The 22,555-nt window shown below is 40.7% G+C and overlaps 1 protein-coding gene across 1 annotated transcript in view; it reads left to right on the top strand.

The window, feature by feature from the left end:
• The window catches only part of CFAP46 (cilia and flagella associated protein 46), a 139,040-nt gene extending 116,824 nt beyond the window's left edge, over positions 1–22,216 (top strand). The window contains 14 exon segments of the mRNA XM_015426887.1: positions 759–955; positions 2,520–2,698; positions 3,139–3,248; positions 5,598–5,788; positions 7,338–7,502; positions 8,149–8,222; positions 14,101–14,161; positions 15,892–15,927; positions 16,296–16,395; positions 17,336–17,448; positions 18,572–18,653; positions 20,055–20,191; positions 21,248–21,331; positions 22,086–22,216. Coding sequence (XP_015282373.1) covers positions 759–955; positions 2,520–2,698; positions 3,139–3,248; positions 5,598–5,788; positions 7,338–7,502; positions 8,149–8,222; positions 14,101–14,161; positions 15,892–15,927; positions 16,296–16,395; positions 17,336–17,448; positions 18,572–18,653; positions 20,055–20,191; positions 21,248–21,331; positions 22,086–22,216 — 1,660 coding nt within the window.
• The last annotated feature ends 339 nt before the right edge of the window (positions 22,217–22,555 follow it).

Raw genomic sequence — 22,555 nt, 5'->3', positions numbered from 1 at the left:
CACACCCAATGACCCTGGTTTCATGCCCAGAAGATGACAAAAAAAAACCCTCCAGGATCCCCAGACAAACTGGCCTGGAGAAAAATTGCTTCCTGACCCCAGAGTGGCAACCAACATTTCCCTGGGTGTGTAAGAAAGGGCCACAAGAACTAAGCACTGATTCAACTCTTCCTGCCCTCCCTCTCATGGTCTGCCTAAATTCAGAGAATCAGCATTGCTGTCAGATGGCCATCAGTTTGAATACCTCCAAAGAAGAAGAGCCCACCACCTCCTGAGGAAGCCTGTTCCACTGAGGAACCACTTTATTTGCATTTATTTACATTTATCCCAAAGTTAGTATGTCACAATATTATTGGTCTTTTGCATTTATCTAAATCTAAAGAAATAAGGCTAAGATTCAAAGCAGAAACCGTACAGCTTTAACCATACTTCCCAGTACTTCGGCACCCTCTCCCACTTCCAGTGCATTCTATTGTCCCCCCATTTTTGCTCCCTTGCCCTGTATCCCAAGAAACCACCATCCTGCTCTAATCCCCACAAAAAAGGAAAGCAGGGAAAAGGAGAGCCAAGATTGTCAAGAATGTGACATAGAAGGCCTTCCCAAACAGCGATTTGGCCTATTTACACCATTTCTCGAGAAATACTTTTCTAGGTCCGATGAGAAACCAATAAGAGACTAGGGTGTGCATGTATAACTCTAAAGAGGCATTGACTTAACAGTTCAAATTGTATGAATAGGATTTTTTTCCCTTCCACAGATCTCTCCTGTATGGTGCAGTTCTTGAGAAAGTAAAGTTGACCAATCCAAAGGAGCTGAGAGAACAGAAGGACAAGGGTGGGCAGCAGAAGGACAAGGGTGGGCAGCAGAAGGAGAAGAGTGGGCAGCAGAAGGAAAAGAGTGGGCAGCAAAAGGAAAAGGGTGGGCAACAAAAAGGAAAACCTACTCAACCTACATGTAAGTGTATCTAAGGAGTGCAGATAGGACTGTATTGTTCTTAGCAGAGCAGTGCCAAATGTTTGCACACAATGTTTTTAGCACAGAGGTTCTGCTTTTGAGGGGAATCAGAATGTCCCCCTAAGCCCCTGCTCACTTTTTTCACATCCTGTTTGTTGTACAGTTGACACCTGCTTCATTACCATTTCTTTTTCTTTTTCTTTTAAATAATTATATTGATTTGGTTTTTCAAATTGCTATAAGACAACAGTATTTCCTGTTAACATATTTAGGTAAATGCAGAGTTCTTCCACAACTTTGAATACAAAATCTCAACATTTGACACTAAAAAAGAAAAAATAAGCCTTAAGTCACTGAACCAAAATTAGACTCTTTCAACCAATTATAAAACCTTTGCCAATATTTTTCATGTTATTCCATATTTCTTTCTTCAATAATACAGGTTAATTTCTCCATTTCTGCTAAATGAAACAGTTTAATAATAATTTCATCTTTAGATGGTATATCGCTCTCCTTCCACCTCTTAGCGAAAACAATTCTTGCTGCTGTAAGAATTTGCATTAATAGATATATCTCTTTTTCCCTGAAAACATCAGGTATTATGTTTCATAAACAACATTCTGGAGTTAAAGGAAAGTTTTTACCTATTATTTTATCTATGATTTCTTTCACCATAATCCAATATTTTTTGTTTTATTAGATGACCACCACATGTGATAGAAAGTACCGTTACTATACATTACCATTTCTTTTTCTTTTTCTTTTAAATAATTATATTGATTTGGTTTTTCAAATTGCTATTATGTTTAATAAACAACATTCTGGAGTTAAAGGGAAGTTTTTACCTATTATTTTATCTATGATTTCTTTCACCATAATCCAATATTTTTTTGTTTTATTACATGACCACCACATGTGATAGAAAGTACCTTTACTATAATTGCATTTCCAACAGTTTTCCTTTATTTTCTCATTGAATTTTTTAAGTCTAGCAGGCAAAATGTGCCACCTGTAGAACATCTTTATAATATTTTCCTTAAAGACACTTGTTTTTACGAATTTTATATTTCTTGTCCAAATTTTGTCCCATTGTTCGAAACTTAAACTGTGTCCTATGAGCCCATGCTATCATTGATGGTTTGACCTGCTCGTCTATCATTTTCCACTCTAACCAGAAATTATATGCTTTCTCACGGCATTTTCTTGCAAGGAACAGTGTTTCCATCCAGTCAGGGATCATGACATCATCAGTATACGTGTTGGATACTAGTGATCTGATCCTGCTCAAATGTTTCCGTGGGGCTTGCATTTTACAGCTCAGCAAAACTGTATTCAGTTTCCTTTTTTCAAAGTCTGAGTAGTTATCTTTGCACATAAATTCTATAATATTATTATAAAGCTTGTCACCTAGTTCACAGAATAAGTTACAACTACAATTATTTGTTCCCTTTTGTAACTAGATCCTTTTTACACTCAGCCATTACAGAAGTATGAATAAATGAAGACAATATATCCTTGAAATTAAAATGTATTATAGCTGGCTTGTGTTTTTGATTATGATTAGTACAGGCTAAAATTGCACGGTCCTCTGTAAATCCTGAAGCATTCTTCAATTTGTTGGAGAAGGTAAAGTTTTTCAAACAGAAGATGAAGAGACTTCTGAAGAACATATCACCAGAAAAGCTCGAGGAAGACAAAAATGAGTTACAACAAGGACAGGAGCCACACAGCAAATTAGATATGGTAAGAGAACTTATTGGGAAAATGGGAGTCATTTATATTGGTGTTTTTATGAGTGATATAATCGGATAGCCTGTTCAATAACTACTTTTTACATTTAAAATGGCTTGTAACAATTGTGGGTATCTGTTAAGCTGTAGTCCAGAAAAGTTGCATTAAAATAACAAAAAACACTCACTAGGGAATGGTTTTGTAACTATTACCATTACAATTATTGTGCTAATATTTCCTTTACAAAACTGTTTTAAAGGAAAATCTCCATTAAAAATATGGAACACAACATTGATTAAATATGATAGCTCATTTTATACTTAGGGTTATGCCAATATATAACTAATTTTACATGTCTTGTCCTGTTTGTATTTGATCATTATATAATTCTTTCTGTCCCTGTGAGTCTTATGCCTTTTTATTTAACTCAGTTTTCAATTTTTTTGTGATAGAGTGTAGGAGAAGAAAATGAATATTGTACATCAGAATTCCAGGCTATATTGAAAGATATGGAAGAATATCTGAACCCTGTATTGTCACAGTTTGATTTCTCTGAGCTGAGGTAATTTTTACCTTCTTCTCAATGAGCTGTTATGCCAGGCCCGTAGCTACAGTGGGGCATTTCAGAGCTTGGCCCCCCGACTTCCTACCAAGGCCCCATGACTTCCTTTTGGCCCAGGCCCCCTGACTCTCTGGTAAGATGCATTGGCTATCATGAACTCCCACACTGCCCCTTTCTCCCCTGCAATGCACTGATCAAGTTAATTAAATTACACTTAATAGAATTAACCCGTGCCCCCCGAGGAATTTAAATGCCCCCCAACTTAGAAGTTCCTGGCTACGGGCCTGTGTTATGCGTGTAAATTACTATATGCTTACTCTTGAAAGTTTAGTAGTCAAGCCTAGTTCAAGTTACCAGCTCACTTATTAATAGTTTGGGTCCCATAGCCTCTAGTTTCTCCTGTGGTGAAGTGTGTGTCATATGAGTGATTAGCCATGTCCAGTCACAATTCAGCCAGATTTCATTGGATGGATTAGCCCTAGTTATGATTTATGCATGAGTGCTTGGAATTAAGAAACAACTTCTATTTTAAATGTGTGTGCATATCATATTATAAGATGTTCTTTGTTATAAGATGTTTTTTGAAGTAGCCTTTTCATGAACAAAAGAGAGTAACAAAATAATTTCACAATTATTGTACAGTAACATAATTAGAAAACTGGCCATGTAACCTCAGTTTGCCACTATTATTACATATAAATATAAATTCTTAAACATAAACTTATATCGAGTATAAACACACACAGCTTCAGTGGCCATTCTGAGAGGATAATCAAAGTGACAGTAGAATTAGAACAGATAAAAGGAAGTACTTCTTCACCCAAAGAGTGATTAACACATGGAATTCACTGTCACAGGAGGTGGTGGCGGCTACAGCCATGGGCAGCTTCAAGAGGGAATTAGATAAGCACATGGAGCAGAGATCCATCAGTGGCTATTAGCCACAAGGTATAGATAGGAACTCTCAGTGATGCACTGTATTATTGGTGCCGGGGGGGGGGCACAGTGGGAGGGCTTCTAGTGTCTTGGCCCCACTGCTGGACCTCCTGATGGCACCTGGTGTTTTTGGCCACTGTGTGACAGAGTGTTGGACTAGATGGGCCATTGGCCGAATCCAACATTGGCTTCTCTTATGTTCTTATGACTGGGAAAGAAGAGGCTTTCCATCCTCAGATCTTTCTGAGGGCCAAATTAATTGTAAGTGTGGGAGATCCATGATAAGGATCTCTCATGTTTTATTTAAAAATACTAGAGCAACTGTCGGGAGCCCAATCTGGATTGAGGCCAGTGGGCTTTAGCCAGGCTTCCCAAATACTTACCGTGATTCGGCGGGGGACACAGATGTCTTTGCAGGATGGTACCATCGAGTTTTCAGCCTCATTGCCAGAGCGTCACCCAGAGTCACTTCCTGGCGACGGCATGCTTTGTTACAGGGAGGAAGGGTCTGGCCGGGGAGCATGTTTCCCCTGCTGGATCGCGGTAAGTACTTGGGAACCCTAGCTTTAGCACACACACCCTCCCATTTTCAAGATTTAAATTCTCACCTGGACCTGCTGTTTGTCTACAGAAAAGGAAAGAATATGGCAAACAGCAACTCAGGGTGATTAAAATCAGGAGGTTGTTACAGGAGAAAAGGGTTTTAAAAAATCTTCCCCTATACTCCCATTAGATACTAATCAAGCCCTGCCCCCAACAATGGTTGATTTTAGCATTTTTTAAAAATTGAGGTCTTCGCCACAGATTTCCCATGTCACATGTGGTTTGGCTCTGAGGAATACCAAAAACATGTGTAACCTGATGAAAGAATTTCCTATGGGTATGCAGGAATACATCTAAACAGACATACCTGAAGATCCCTGACAAGGGCTATTCAGAACATACAGATCAGACAACCATGAGAGCCCTCATTGTCTGGGACACTGGCTCTAACATGGCACTCATATCTGATTATATGAACTCCATCCTTGGGCCCTATGCTACTAGTACCACTAGTGGTACTGTGCTCATGGGGGGAAATGCGGAGAGACAAATAACTTTATGAGATTTGCTTGCTCATTTTAGCCTCAGGTAGCACTCATTGTCTATGTGTGAGGCCAGCAGTCCTTTTATACCAAAAGAAATGGGACTATCAGTGATGCCGTGGTCTATACAAACCTGTATTAGCTTTATGGTAAACTACTGAGGCTCTGGGTTTCCTTGTGCATGGTAAAGTCAAGCATGAATGCTTTGGATACTTCTTCTTCTTTTTTTGTACCACAGGTAGCATTGTATGAGTAACTAATTTCCTGAGTGTCCTTTAGGCATCACATCTTGAGTTGTATTGTTAAGATCCTATTTTTATTTCTTCAGGCAGCGAAGTCCAGCAGTTTCTCCAACTGAATCAGTAAAATCTAAAACTGCTGATTCAGTCAGGCCCAAATCTGCAGACTCAGGAAAGTCCAAAACAGGCAAAGGTACAAAAGGTGACTCAGGGAAAAATAAAGTAAATGAGTCAGGGAAACAAAAACCCAAAAATAAGGAGAAAAATATTACAACTCAAGGTATGTCTTAACCTTCAAAGTATATTGGCACTGACATATTATCACGTAAGATACCAATTTGCTGAGTGGCTTGTCACAAAACAAAATGATTGTATATTCAGGTTTAAGTTATTTGCACCATCGGTAGGCATGCGCTCTCTAGGACTGAGGTCACTGCTAACAATAATTATATCTGGAGGAGGAACAAAAGATGATTCATGGTTAATTCTTTATGTCATCAGAACAAAGTCTGAGTCCAGTGGCACCTTTAAGACCAACAAAGTTTAATTCTTGGTATAAGCTTTCATGTGCAGGAAGACTTCATCAGATACATTGAAACAGTTTTCCTCAAGCCTTACATATAGCTTTATGTCATTGTCATTCTTCTCCAAATGGAGGAGACTTGCAACATGTAGGATTCAGTATGGCCACTACTATTACCCCAGAGGCTTCCCCGAAATGTTCCTAGTGAATAAACCCTAATCATATCCTTCCATTGACAGGATTGGAATTTAAAAGCTATGAGACAAGGAGGTGGTAAGGCTTTAGGGACATTCTGTTTAAGTCTAGCTGCTTCCTCTATGCTGTTAATTTTCTTAGTCTTGTATGGGTGCCATGGAAGATGCTACAGTGGGGCTGATATTTAAATTTTACGTTGTTTTTAAAAATGATTTTAAGTGCACATTCCTTCTGTGCGAGTGTGAAGCGCCTCTCCTCCCTTCAAAAGTAGGTGGGTGGGCCCTGCAAGGTGGTGGATATTTCATACGGGCACAGCCAATTGGATCAAAGGGAAGTTCTGAGGCAGTGGATTTGATTTATTTATTTTTTGCAAGGACCCCATTTGAAAGGGGGGTGGGCTTCTGCTCTTACAGTTCTTTTGCCCATCAGGGAATTTTTCTGTGCCCCTTTTTATCTCAATTGAAAAATAAATATTTCATACTTATAGTCCTTGATGTTAGCAATCTGTTTGATAGGTTTCAGTGCCCCCATAAAAGGACCATAAGAGCAAAATGTTTCAGTGTCATGTTGGTGAAACGGGAGAAAGGAAAAAGTTCCCTCGGAAATGTTAAGAGCTTTGTCCCACCCTAAAGGCTAATGCAGCAGCACACTTAAGCTTTCCTGCTTCCTTGGATGCATGAAGTGTGGCTACAGTTGGCAGATATTTATAGACTTAGAGACAGAAAATTGGAAATACTTTAGTTAAGAGGCCATGAAATGGAAGAGATGCAGCTGTGCCTTTCTCTCCTTATTACCTCTTACATGGTTTGCAAATTAATCCATTCTTTGTTCAAGGCAAGCCAGCTTGTTGTTCTGTCTGAATCACAAACTATGGCCTGTTCACTTGTTCCCCACCCATTTTAATTTTGGTTTGTAGGCAAGAGCAACAGTTTCTGTTTGGGTGTAACAACAATCTGTGGCTTGCATTTAACTCATGTGAGGAGATTGGAAGACGATGTGAGCATGATAGCCAGTGTGGTATAGTAGTTAAAGTGTCAGACTAGGATCTGGGAAATCCAGGTTACCCTTGTTTCTCATGAATTTATGACCTACTCATCTTTGTTGTATTCAGCTGGTACTCCAGACATGGGAGAGTGCATGATAATACTGGCAGACAAATATCTTATGGAGCTGCCTTTGGAAGCCCTGAGTATTTTTCAAGAAGAGGCAATAAGTTCTGTGTCCAGAGATTTTTCTCTCCAACTTTTATATAACCGCATACATAAAGAAGAATCAGGTATAGCAATGCTGACTTACTGTTTTCCCCCCAAATGTAAAGTATTTCAAATATTTTCTAGCATAATATGGACTAAAAGACCTCTTTGAGCAAGTTATAATAGTGAGAAGACTCTGAACATTCTTGAACCTTTACATCATCTCTTGACCAGCAAAATTTTTGTCATGAGAGGATGTTTTAAAGTTTACTTAGAGGACCAAACTTGTATAGCATCAGTTTTAGTCACAAAACTATGCTGAGACTGTTGTGGACAAATCTGGTGAGATAGATAGATAGATAGATAGATAGATAGATAGATGATAGATAGATAGATAGATAGATATAAAAATCACTTTTTGATACTGTTGCCATTTTTAAAAGTCCTAGGATAAATATATTACACACTGGATAGAACACTTGGCAAGTATTCCCAATGTTCAGAAATTGAAATTCTTATTTTCCTGCAAACTAAAAAATTGCATGGTGGATTGTTTTACTATATTATTTCTGTACATCTGACAAACTGAATTTATTTTACCGATGCATGGCCTTTAGGCTGTTAAATCTAAGGAAAGAATATTTAAATTTGAATCTCCAGATTTGTTCTGGTTCAAGTGGTAACTTTTTAAAATGCTTAGTGATTTAGGCTGATTGTGCTTTTTAACAGAAAATGAAACGAAAAAGGATGCAAAGAGTGCAAAAGAGTCAAAACAAAAAGGTGATCATAAGAAGGGCAAGCTGGTAAGTATGCATTTTTGTGATATTTCGGAGTGATACCGAGCTATTCCCGAAAGCCCTAATCAAGATATCATAATTTTATCTTCCTTCTTGTACTGAAATTGGTGGCCCATGCCATTCACTACAGCAAGACACTGGTGCCACCAACTAAGATGAGGGAGGTTTCTGTATATCCCAGGGGAAACCTAGCTATGTAGAAAAATATGAATTCCCCTTGGCATCCCAGAAGGGGAAGGGAGACAGCCAAGTTAAGGACTGAGCATGTGTGCTGCCCAGTCGAACATGCAATAAAGTAAAGCAGCAAAATACTAGGGGTCACCCACCAAGAAGTTAATCTGGAAATCCTTTAAGGAACAGAATCTGCCACTCCAGACATTTGGGACAAGTGAGTCTAAGGCTTGGGGGTAATTGAGATTCTCTTCTTCTGGTATTCCTCATTTCAGACCCTTTCCTCCTTCATACAGTTGAGTGGAGTAACAGTGGTTCCTTCCGCATGCAGTGTGCTGTTGCATTGCTCTTCCACCACCACAGTGGTTCCAGTCAATACTGAATACATTTCCTAGTCATATTGCCATTATAGTCTTGCAGTGTCCATTGATGCAGCAAAAGTAAAGGTGAACACTGCATTGCTGACCTCTCTCTTATTAGTTACCTGAAACCCAACCCAAGGAAGCCTATCTATTACGTTTTCCACACAAACGGCTCTCCCCGTTCCAGCATTTCTATTCCTTCACCTCTTCAGCTGGTTTCTGCAATGGTATTTGTAGTCTGAGATGCAAAAATGAGGTTTGCTCCCTCTTGTGGCACAGCAACAGAATTCCAGGGAACAGGGAAGACTGATGCTGCACCGCAAGGCAAGATAAACCTTGTTTTTGCATCTTGGACTGAAAATACCATTGCAGAAACCAGCTGAAGAGGCGGAGGAATAGAAATGCAAGAGTGGGGAGAGCCGTTTGTGCAGAAAATGCCTATATCTGTTGCATGCTCCCCTTGTTTGCTGTACTCTTCACTCTACTCAACTGTGAATAATTTGCCCTTCTGTGACGTGCCGGTGAATTTCAGGAACTTTTGCAAAGCTCTCTACTTCTGTGACTCTTTCCATTCGCATCCTTATGTCACTGTCACAGCCCAGGGCACCCTACCCAGGGGGGAGAAGGTGGTGGAGCAGTGACATAGTCCTAACAAAGGTAACAGCCCAGTTGAAGAGCTGAGGGAAGAGCCTTTGGGGCTGATAAGAGCACTGTGTTGAGAGAAAAATGTGTCCCCACACACCCCCTCTGGTTCATGTCCCCTGAGTGTTGCCTCCTCACCAAAGGCGAAAAGTGCAAGTTTGAAACCGCTAAGCGCTGGCAGAGACACTCAAAGCAAAGGGTCTCTTCTTATCTTTTTATTAAAAGATCAATATTCAAAGTTTACCTGACAAAGTGACCAGCAAGATGCTGTGTCAGCTTGCCAACACAGTACACTTCTATTTCAATATAGATAGTAAGCACACAGAAAAATGAACATGCAAGCAAAGTATCCCACCCAAAGCATGCAAGAAACGAAAGGGCCCTTTCGGGTTGACTCCAAATTCTCAGGAGGCTAAGCATCTCCTGATCCTTCAAGAGCCAATGAAAATCTGTTGGATTTTACCAGTATTTATACCAAATGATCAAAGGAGCTCCTTGATAATCATATTACAGTTGTAAATTAACATTTAGAAGTTGAAATTGTTTAACTGTAAATTGCTTCCTTGGTCTCAAAAGTTCACACTCTTATTTACTGGATGGTGCTATTGTTTTCTTAGTGTTCCCACCATTGGGGCTGGACTGTTCTAAGAAACTATCAGAGAGATAACTTCAAAGTTATCTCTAAGGGGGAAGTGGGGTATGTGAAATCCTGTTGCTCCTGAGTTTGCATTTTGGATTAGGGTCTGTCATTGCCAAAATGGCTTTCCTGACCAGCTGCAATTTTATTGCCTTTAAAATTGTGGGTCTCACACTTATAGAGACTTATATTGATTCAAATCCTGGGAATGGAATGTTGTGAACTTTTGCCTGGGTGACTAATAAGGAGATTTGTCTAAAACAAAGGGCCTGAAACAGGCCAGGCCTCCTTGCTGTCGTTCTAGCAAAAACAGAGACAGACACATGGATTTCATAAGCTATTAGGTTCCACTTTAAACCCAAACTTTCTATATTTCTAAAATTTCTTACCACACACTGGAAGAGCAGAGAGGATGGAGGCCCACCAGTACCAGCTCCCTATGGAGCAAAGCCCTCCTTGAGAGAAAGGGCCTGTTCAGGAGTAGGAGCATGGAAGGATGGACTGGGAGTTGCCAGGAGAAGAAGAATGAAAAGGCTGCAGCTGAAGGAGGTGAAGGAAGTAGATCTCTGTGAGGGCAGTCAGACTTCTAGCCTTTGAAGACTAGAGAGTACCAGGCCTCCTTGGGACCTGGGAGGCAATATTCATGGCCCAGATGGAACTTTACCCATCTGACACAGATGAACCAACTCCCCCCTGACTTAATCCTGCAGCAAGAGTACAGCACCCAGGACAGGAGCTTACTGAGCTGGGAGAAGGACTCAGGCTGAGAAAGCAGCCCCAGCACCTCGGTGTGAGTAGGTGGAGGTGATGAGACATGAGCTGGCCCAGCTACCGGTTGGCAGTTAACCACTAGAATTGGCACCTTAAAGGAGCTGGGCAAATAAAGAGCAATTGTTACATTTGCAGTGTGTTGACTAGTCTTTGGCTCTGTGGAAAGAAGATGGCACCTCCCTAGGAGGATGAAGTCCTGGGGGTTTCACAGTCACCCCCTTTTACCTTGTCACCTATATTGTAATTGGCCATTTAATAATTTCCTGATCATCTTTCCTATTTGTGAGTCCCAGAATGATGTAAATGAGGTACAGAATTTCGTGTGTGTGTGAGTGTGTGTGTGTTTAATGGCTCTTTCTGAACTGCAATTTCATTGTTGTATACCAACAATGATTTTTTTAAAAAAAATTCACACATACAATTAATCCCCCCTCCAAAATTTTAAGCTTATGCTTCCTACCATCTCAATTGTTAATGCCGTTGGCCCTTTAAGAATTCATATTTTCATTTCTTCTTTGCAATCCCATTTGCTCTTCATTTTTTAATTGATGTGTCATTCGTGTAGCTTTCCTGTTGCATGCCAATAGAACTACAAATAAGAATAAAATATTCATATTTTCAAGCAAAAAGGAAAATGTCAAGCTCTGTCTTACATACACAATTTCACACAGTGTATTCAGTCTTTTAAACAAACATTCCCTGATCTTATTCCCTCTTTTCAGCCTCAGGCTCTTTAGAAATAATGAGAGAAAGGACTCTGTTGCAGGATACTGTACAATACCCATGGGACTCAGAAAGGGCGGGGCATTGTCGACCATATTGTCAGGCTCATAGCTTTCAGTCGAGTGTCCTCCTTTGCCCGTCCACAGCAGAGCTAGGACTGTGGTTTGTTCAGAAGCAAAAATATTGCCACAAAGCAGTTTTGCAAAAAGGAGGAGTGGATCTCAGTTTGATAATGATGTTGTGTGGATTCTCTGTGACCCAAATAAGGTTAAGATCAGATTTGCAAACAAAATAGCTAGTGTGGCTACAGCCAGCGTCTGTCGTAAGTTGCATGTCATAGGAAAAGAGGGGAAACCTTCAACGGTCCATCGAATGCATATGACATCTCATCAAATTAATCTTATTTGTGTTCTTGTCATTTTACGTTGATTTAATGTAACTTGCTTTATGCAGTGCTGATTTTGTTGGGTGCCTTTTGAATGCTAATGGGGAGGCAGGATATAAACTTAATAAATAAATTTGAAGCTGGAAACGAATTGCCGATGATGAATCACTTGAGGGGAGAATACAGTGTGACGGCTGGGGTTTTAGATGCCGTTTAAAAAGAGGTAGCATGTTGTATTGTTTGATCAGTATGGTGTCTTCTCCAAGCTCCACCTGACCAACAGGTCCTAAGTGTCTTCTGAAAGCAGTGATTCCCAGATGAGGTTTGAAGTAAAGGGGGGGGGCATAATTTTTATTAGCTGTCTTGGATGGGAAAATGTTGTTCCATACATAAGCCTGAAACTATATGCAAGTATAACCACTGCTTTTTGATTTTTTTAAAAAAAGGTGTCTGTATTCATGTATAAGATTGGACTAATTTCTCCTAATTCACTCCTCAAGACTTGGTAGAACTCCCCCCCCCAAAAAAAAATCCAGTATCACCACACACACACACACACACAAAAAGCCCTGATTATAACACACAACATTTGCTGGGCTCACAAAATGATAGTGTTTCAGTTAACAAGGTAGGGGTTCAGAGAATAGTTATCAGGCCAGCTTTTTGCCTTACCCCAGCCTTAGGAATCTCGCTGTATGTGTGTGCTCCTTATGCAGACTCCAATAGCTTGGCCTGCTACTGCTGAAACCCAGTCTCTGAGACTGCACAGTCTCCTCATCAACATTGCCAGCCTCCAGGTGGTGGCTGGAGATCTCCTGGGATTACAACTGATCTCCAGGTGACAGAGATCAATTTGCCTGGAGCAAATGGCCACTTTGGAAGGTGAACTCTATGGCGTTATATCCCATTGAAATCCATCCTCTCCAAACCCCACCCTCCTCAGGCTCCGCCCCCAAAATCTCCATGTATTTCCCAACTTGGAGCTTGTAACCCTAGTCCTCTTTGAAGTGTTCACTGAAATTAGCCTGCTTTATCTCAGAATCCAGGGTTGGAGACATACAGAGTCTCCTGAGAAAGGATCTCTTCCTGCCTCCTCCTCTGGAGGCACAAATCCTATCTGAAAACATTCACTGTTTTAGCCTGCTTATTCTCAAACCAGACAAAATCCCTCCAGTCTCACTCTCAGACTCTATCTGACCAGAGCTGACAGTGTAACAGATTTTCCTCTTTCACTGCTGCCTCTCATCTGGCTCTCTCAGCTATCCCTAGGCCCTAGGCTGTTACGTGCTCTGCACATGCACCAAAAAGGAATACAGGAGATTAGAGACTGACAGAAAGGGGCAGAATTTTTTTCCAATGCATCGCACACTGGTCTTCCTTTATTCCAACCCCTGTTATCCTAAGAGTCTGAGTTGGACTCATACACTGTTTACTTGAGTGTTTCCACTTCTCTGTTCTCCATTTAACTATATGAGTTAGGGAAAGTATTGGATGAGGGACTGGGAAAACCAGAGTTCAAATTTATATTCTGCTGTACAGCTCATCAGGAAACCTTGGGTCAGCCTAACTACTTCCCCTATTGGATTATTACAAAGATAAAATGGAGGAGAGAACATCCTGAACATCTTGGAGGAAGGATAGGATAAAAATCAAATAAACAAATGGGACTGTAATTGAGGAAAAGCCATCAATGTGATTTCTCTTTGCTCCCCAACCATACAACAGGCTCTCAGGGAGGAAGAAAATTAATTTTCACCTAGTTCATCACAATAACTTGATTTGGCCTTGTGGCTGGAAATACAGGAAATAGCTGTACTTATATGTGTATTTGAAATAATTCTGCAAAGGTTCATCCTAGTTGTGGCCTGCTCAATATGACTAGAGTAGCAGCTGGAATCCTCCAGATAAAAAATTATACAAAGTAGTATTTCTTCAGTTTATTTTGAGAAAAAATGTTATATATGAATACTTAGAGTCCAAATTTTTGAACACTTTCATAGGAGTAGCCCCTGTCCTTGCTTTAATAGGAGTAAGTGGTATATGGATGGCTCCATTAGTGTTCCAATCCTAAACAAGCTTACAAAGAAATAAGAAGTCCTACTGAATTTATTGGGTTTTCATTCGAAGTTAAGCTATAACTGTAGGGTTTTTTTAAAAAATGCCAGGGTATAATTGTGTTTTACTTAACAACAGTTTTCAGTTAACCGTGTTCTGCCACCCAACTGCATTTCAGTGGATATACATAATGTTAAATGTATCCTTTCAAAAATTACTGTTCATCATATCAAACACCTAGACCTATTAAGGCTGTCAAAAACTTAGCCTGAGAGTGTCCAGTGTGGCCCAATTCCATTCCTGCTCTGTGCCACATTAATGGAATCACCTTCAGGGCTAGGAAGTGATGCCCTTTAGTAGAGCAGAGGATTTGCCTATCTGTGTCTCTTGTACCTTGTCACAACCTTTCCCTCATTCAATAGTACCTATTAGAGATGTGCATACCAAAATAAATCAGTATTTTTCGGATTTGGGGTATATTGAATCAAAAAAAAATCAGTATTTCCTGATATTCCCAAATCCCAATATCAGTATGGTATTTGGATTCAGGAAATATTCAGGATGGCTGAAATTTTCTGGCTTCATTATACCCTATGGGGACCATTATACTCAATGATCCTCATAGGCTATAGTAAAAATTCAATCAGGGGGTATCTGGGGCTCAGGGGAACTGTTTTTTGAGGTAGAGGCACCAAATTGGAAGCATATCTGCTTTTGCCTCTCCTCAAAAAAATTCACCACGTTTCAACAATATTGGACCTATTCTGTGGGCCCCAGAAGAAGGTGCCCCCATCCTCCATTGTTTCCAAAGGAGGGGGAAAGGTGTTTAAAGGGGTGTGGGCCCTTTAAATGCCTTCTCCAAGCCACAGCATGACTCCGCACAGCAACAAGTGACCGCAGTCGATTTAAATGTCTAAGGGTTGACTCTGAAGGCATTTAAATGGACTGAGAGCCCTTTAAAAGCCCTGTAACTGAGGCTATATGGTGGCCCAAAAAAATTCCAAATATTTTTGGGGTGGCCATTTTTGGATCGCCAAATCACCAGCCCCCTCAGTGATCAGTTGAGAAAATCTATATATCTAATTCCGAAGATGCCCCCTGTGTGCGGATACTTAAATCCGCGCTTCGGGGGCACCTGGTGGGGAGGGAGATTTTTGTGCACACTTGGTACGGTCCCCAGGTGTGCACAAAAATCTTAAAACCTGAAAAAAATATCAGGGGGATACTTAAATCCCCCCAAAAGGAACAGAGCGTCCCCTGCGCCTGCGCAGGGAACACTCTGCGAACTCCCTCACCGTCGCCGCTTAGGGAAGGAAGAGAGCAGCGAGGCGGGGGGGAAGAGAGCAGCGAGGCAGGAGCGGCAAGCCGCTCGGCCCTCTCTTCGGAGCCAGGGGCGGGGAAAAAGAGCAGTGAGGCACGAGCGGCTTGCCGCTTGGGCCTCGCTTCGAAGCTGGGGGGGAAGGGAAGGGGGGGGGAACGAGGGGGGGGTGGGGGTGATGGGGGAGGAACCGGCAGGATGGGGGGGCACTGCCCTCCTCCTCCTGCTTCCTCCTCTGCCTCCTGTGTGGAGGCCCCCCCCCCGCGAGTATCGCGGGTCCCGCCCCCTTGTACTTTATAAATACCTATAAGGTATTTATGCTATAAGTTATGGTATAAGGTATTTATCAGGTTTTTTCAGCTTAGTTTATATTGAGTGCAGACCCCTAGTACCTATGTCAAGTAGTCTGCAGTTTGCCAACATTTCTAGTCCGGGGGAAAGGATGTGGTTGTGGGTCAAAGAAAGATTAGATGTTTAGGCCAAGCAGGATGGGTGGCAGCTGAGCTGTAATGTGTGAGAGGTCTATGGAAGGTCAAACTATGGATGGGGAACTTTGATGGTGGAGAGCTGGGGACACCACTTATGCACCTGTCCTTAACTGCATATCTTAGATGTTGTTGATCCATATAATGATGCAGGAGAAACAGGTAACCATTTGCAAAAAAATATACCTTATTATTCTCTTGCATTCCATTACCTGTGAGAAATTAACTGGATACTGTCTCTGCAACCCCACTAAAATCATTTTCAGATGTAGTACAGCCAATACATAGGCTACAAATGCCAATTTTATTTTGAAAAAGAAATGTACTCACTTTTAAAAGTATGTCTTTAGTGTATCTTTATGGAATAACAAGGTTGTTTTAACAAGTTAATGTATGATACACATAAGATCAATAAAAAGTTAATCTATGTTTTTAAACCTGCAATTGTTTCAGATTATGTAATTAATGGATTTACATCAGTGCTGGAAAATATAAAGTGCATAATAATTTTTTAAAAAATTATATCTCAGATCCAGAAAGCCCTATACAAGTGTTTAAGTCAATCCAAGACAGATATGAACAATATACACTACGCTGGGATGGAATTCTTGGTATTACACACGTTCCAAGGTATGCAAGTTCATTGATACTGAATTGTGTTCAATTGTCTGATTAATTTTAGGAGCTAAACAAATGTCTAACACTTTTTGTGTTGATTACTAAGGAAGAGTTAAAATGAAAGACTCCTTCCAGCCAAAGTTAAACACTTTCAAGTCCCTTTGTTTTCTATAAGGAGGTGCAGAAGCTTCTCCTATTGCTATGAACGATACTAAAATTCAGCTACGTCATGCCAGCAGCATCCCAGCCCTTCCTGACTGTAAAAAAATTAAATAGAACTTGAGAAAAATAATCTGAATCAGTGGGAAACTAGTCATGAGAGAACTAAGAAAGCACATACTCAGAAATATCTATAAATAAGATGCCCGGAATGGAATACTCTTCCAATAGATTTTTAAATGACTTCCTTCATATACATTTAGTAGTCCTGCCATGGTAGGATAGAAACAAAAACATAACTGGTGATTTTAAAGTTGGTGGTTAATTATTTTAAAAAGGCATTGTGGTATGGTGGTTAAAGCGTCAGACTAGGATCTGTGAAAAATTAACTGGATACTGTTTTTGCAACACTGCTGAAATGGTTTTCAAATGTAGTACAGGTTCAGATCCCTGCTCTGCCCTGTAAGCTTGCTGGGTGACTTTGGGCCAGTCACACTCTGTCAGCCTAAGCTTCCTCAGTCTTAGGGTTGTTACAAGGATAAAATGGAGGAGGAGAGAATAATGTAAGTTGCTTTGGGTCCCCACTATAGAGAAATGTGGGTCCAAATGAAGTGAATAAATGCATTTTTTTAAATAACTGAGCAGGTACTTCTCAAAGTAACACAGCTTTCTATTCACGTACAAAAGCAACTTGGTTAAATATAGTGTAAATGACATATAGTCATGCTTTGCTCCATAATATCCCTGTATACTGAGCATATTGTTAAAATAAAAGTTTGAACCTATTTTTCAGTCAAGCCGAATGGGAACACTTATTGAGTAACTGCAGTGCGTTTCTGTTCTCGGGAATGGAAAGACTCTTCGCTCATATTTTTTTGGACAGACTGACTGCTATGAACATCCCAGGTGATTTAATGAAACCAAACATGTCCCCTTTGCAGAATGTTAAAAAGAAAATTATGTTCATTTCGTATGGAAATGTAGGATTCGATTGATGTGAGGATTAAAGTATGTTTCTGTAGTCATTTCAGGCACCAAAAAACTTTTGTTTGTCATTCAAATGCAGTCTGAAGTGATCAGACTGAGAATCCCTTATAATTTTGTATTCATGACATGGGGAGGAGCAAAAGTAGCATTAAAAGCCCCTAGCTTCATTGAAGAAAGTCATCGCTCACACACACACAGGCGCCACTGTTTCAGAAACAGAGGTAAAGCTAGAGTGTGGAGGAGTGTCGTGTGTCGGTTTGTATCATACAGACTGGGGATTCTGAGAGAAAGTTCGGGACGTAGAAAGGATCCATGCAGCACTAGCTCCTAATTTATGGTGGTTTCATTGGAAGGGGCTCTTTAATGTCTTGAAGGCAGCTAGTTTCTGGAGGTGTGGGATATAAGCTGGACCTCATGAAAATGAACCCACACCAGAAGAATGTGTAGCTTTAATAACCAGGGCTTTTTTTGTAGAAAAAGCCCAGCAGGAACTCATTAGCATAATAGGCCACACCCAAGAGCAGAAACTCATTAGCATATCAGGCCACACCCTGAGATAACAGCTCATTAGCATATTGGGCCACACCCCCATATTACCAGAAGTGTGGTCATCCAGCCACACCCACCTTTTGCTTCTTATTCTATTTACCTTGTTTGTTGTCAAAACCCAGGGCTTTTTTTGTAGCAGGAACCCTTTGCATGTTAGGCTACACACCCCTAATGTAGCCAATCCTAATGAGTTTCTGCTGTTGGGTGTGGCCTATTATGCTAATGAGTTCCTGCTGGGCGTGGCCAACTCGGGAGCCAGCCGGAACTCCGTTCCTGTGCGTTCCTGCCCAAAAATAGCCCTGTTCATAACTGCTTGTTAGTTTCGCTGTATTCCACACAATGTAATTTTATTAAAAACTTTTGCCAGCAGTATATTTGCAAGATGAAGCTGGCAATAGATTCTTCTCCATAATCAAAAGGTAGCTCTGTAAGGAAAACTGTACTGGTGTGCTACTGAAAGTAACATCAAGACTGGATTTTCCCCCCTCTCCAGAATGTCAGATCATGATACTTTTAGATCTTGCGCATACAGTAGAAAGCTCTGCACGGGTGTCAAATCTTTATGAAGATAAAAGGTAAAAAAAAAAACCTCTGTATTAGTTTCTCAGTAGTAAAATCTGGGCTAAAGCTAATCATTTTAAAGCATTTTAAAAGTTTGCTGCATAACTGTTGGGGCTTTTCAACAGTTGAATTCTTCTCTCTTTGAATAATGAAAATACATATTTTAAAATAAAAATATATATGCAGAATATTTTTAAAATTGTATCATGCTGTGTGTAAGGTGCTAAAAGTGTAAAGTAGGTTAAATGTTTAAGCTGAGAATGAAAATGTGAGATGAAATGAGTTAAGTAGTAATATAAGCTACATTTTAATACCACGTATGGCATGTTAACAGTGCCATCCAAAGCACAGCCACACTCTTGCGGTCCCAGTGTCCAAGGGAGCAGGAAGTCAGTGAGGCAACTCACCAGGCAGCAAACCACAGACACATTGCTGGAACAAAATGACCACAACATTATTGGTTACAACTGACAGGGCCTTGGCGCAGCATGGGGCAATGGATCCGGGCATCAGCCGACCTGCCTTCTGGCCAATAAGCAAACCACCTACCCCCAGCTGGGGAAGTACCATGAGATGGTGGTATGCAGGCAATCACATGGGTGTAGGCCACTGCATGGCTCCCTCTGCCACTTATAGTGAGGGTGCCTTTATGGCCCCCAAGCTGGGCATGTTAGTCTTCATTCAAAAACCCTTAAGGGGAATTCCAAGGATGGAAGTAAAGGCCATGTAAGTCGAATTCCCCCCCCCCTTTGATCCATCCCCATGCTGACACCGCCAACAAGTTGTGACAAGAAAAACGTGGGTGAACAAAACCAGAAACCCTAACAATGTGATAAAGGGTGGGATGTGCGGGATGATGCCACAAGGTGAGCTGACCTTGGCACAGCACGGGCTCTTTAAATCCTGGGCAGGTGGACTTGAGAGAAAACATCCTCACTACTGTCTGCCTGCCCTAGCCCCTCCCCCTCCCTAGCCATACAGTGTCAGGGCAGATTGGCCAGTCGGGAAGGGAGAACACTGGGAAGTCCACACAGCCACAGAGTCTTCTGAGGCTGTTTTTGACCATGCTGTCAAACCCAGCAGTAGCAGCAGACCCAGCCTCACTCCCCACTCCCCATGGCCCCTCAAATGAGGCCCCAGGTGAGTTCAGGACTGTGCTTCTAAGTCCATGGACTTCAGTGGAATTAGAAAAGACTAACTCTGTTTAGGATTGTAATCTTAACTTTGGGAGACCCAACTGGCAACTATAATACATTGTGCAAATTCATAGTTCGCAAATTCCTTACTTCATGCAAGACATGCTAATGAATAGGAAACATGGGAATAACCCTAGATTTTCTTTTTGTATTCCGAATATTCAGGCATGCTAGTCCTTTTTATTGGTTATATTTTGACTCCCTCATTGCCTTCCATAGTTCTTTGCGCCTGTCTCTGGAGATGCCAACTGAGACAGCGATCATTCTGAGCCTTATTGGAGTGCATGCCATCATAGCCAATCAATGGTGTACTACCACGGGAGAGAATGCAGCAAGACTAGAAAGATTGTGTGAGAGTATGTACTTAATAGTAAATGTTTTCTAAAACAGCTGCTGTTAGTGCTTCATGCTTTCTTCTAAGTATAACAATTAGCCAAGTTTTTTAGATGGGATAAAGTGAAGCTTCTAGACTCATAAAGGTCCCAGAGCAGTGGTTTTCAAAATTTCTCCCTTTAGGGAATCCTTCTCCATTGATTTGTTTGCTGAAGATCTCTGTCGGGGAATATCTGGACTTTGTGGAGGATTCTGGGAAGTATGCTAGGGCGCATGCTTTGTTTATGCAGTGCAGGCCTGGGCAGGCCTGTTGGGTTTCACCACAAATTCATGCAAACTGAGAGTGGACCCTTGAGCACACCCAGTGCTTCTTCATGGTTGTGCATCCACAAGCGGAGGATCCTTGTGGACTGGGGGCATCTCGTTCCCTCCCTGTTGACCTACATTTCCTCACCACTTGCTCTGCCTAATTATGCTCTTACATGTTCTTCCCCTTCTTTTCACATTTGGGGGTGGGAAGTTGCAGTGTCTACACATGCACAGACATTACTTGGGGGGTTAATACCTTATATACATTTCTTTTATATTTTTGTTCAAACTGAGAATTGTATATCCTAGCTCTGAGTGTTCCCCCTTTTAAGGATTTTTTAAATTTGCATTGGAAGGGCACCCATTGCTATAGGATTGTTACTGGTAAACTGCTTTCTTTCAGGAAAACTTGTCTACCATTACCACTATTTTAACTGAGGAATCCCAGGGTTTCCCAGGAAAAGCTTTGAAAACCCCTGCCCTAGACAACTGTGGGCCCCAAAGGACATTATCTCTTTAAAAGCCAATTAAGTTTTTTAATTAGATCAGGCTATAGGAGCGTAACAGTCCAGAGTAACATATACAAAGAACATTGCCTGAGAACATTGATTTCCTGGGGTTTAGGCATGCCTAACTTGATAAGATCAGGTTGTCACTCACAAATTTGGAGGAACTGTGTGTTGTGCCCGTATAGATAGCAAGCGGGCGATCTAGGGGCGATCTGTTTTGCTTTCTGGTTTCTAAATAAATGATACTGTTTTTATTTCAAGATTTGTTAAAAGTAGGCAAAACAACTGGACAGACTATTCGTGTTCTTCAGAGGAGTAAGACCACCGTTGAAGAGTCACTTAAAGGTAACATCAGTGGTTTTACTAGGGTCTACAGAGCAAAATCTTACATGATTTTTATCTCGCCATTTGCCTTTTTTGTTAAACTAAAATTGTATCATGTGCTAGCATGACTGGAAAACTATTATCTGTGCTAAGAGGCGACTCTAAGGACAGTTTCACACATGAGGTTTAAATTATCCGTTATCTGCCTTTCTCATTGGAACCCAAGGCAGATTACAGGTATGATAAAAATGTTCAGTCAATCAGCAAGCAGATTACAAAATATGATAAACAAAGTAAGGAAAGCAATCCCAAATGCTTTCATTTACTTAAAATTATTTGGCAGAGAATTCCACACTTTAATGACAGTCTGGGCCTGGCTGGGGCGATGGCACGCGTGCCCACTGAGAGGGCTCTGAGTGCCGCCTCTGGCATGCGTGCCATAGGTTCGCCACCACTGTGCTAGGCCAACACATTTCTCTTTACCTAGGTTTTTTAAATCAATCGACTAACTTGGGATTTTAACCAATATCATTTTAGACTGCTTTGTTTTATGTCCTTTAATGCCCTGGCTTGTTTTTATTGGCTGTTTTATTTGCATTATCATTGATTTGCATTATTTTATTGATATGTTTTCATTGGTATTATTTGTTTTTATTTATATTGCCTGCAATGCAACTTCAAAGCGCTTAAACTTAACTGGATCTTGCACTTTGTTTCTATAAAATATCCAGTGTCTAGACATGATTTAACTGTTTGTTCTGAATTGCATTTCTAGTGGAGTTTCCTGAAGACAAGAAAGAAGAACAGATGGAAGCAAAAAGCCCTGATAGGCTAAGCTGTCCTGTGATTCAACCATCAAAGTTTAATACTGTTTTGTATGGGCTGCCTAACATGATGTTTATGTAATCACAAATTATTTTATAGATAATAAGAACTAGTTACAATGGAGAGTAGAAATATTTATGTTGGAGGTTGTTAAAAATAAGAACTCACAAAATTTTAATCTTTAGTCCAAAGTTCCTTTGAGTTTAAACACCAGCATTCAGCCAGATCTCTCATAAAGGTTTGTTTTGTTGTTGTTTTGTTTCTGTTTTTTTGTTGTTATTTGCTATTTCTGTTACTCTAGACTGTCACTGAAGATTTTTTTTAGTGAGGAGAGGAAATTCTTATGCTTACAAAATTAAAGACCAACTTAAAATATACGTTTTGATATCTCCTTGTATGGTCTCAACATTTCCCATCAGT

This window comes from Gekko japonicus, unplaced genomic scaffold (genome assembly GCF_001447785.1).
Source record: "Gekko japonicus isolate JY-2015 unplaced genomic scaffold, Gekko_japonicus_V1.1 scaffold35, whole genome shotgun sequence".
Lineage (NCBI taxonomy): Eukaryota > Metazoa > Chordata > Lepidosauria > Squamata > Gekkonidae > Gekko > Gekko japonicus.
Note: the sequence above shows the minus strand (reverse complement) of the source record. Positions and strands in the feature narration are given on the sequence as shown.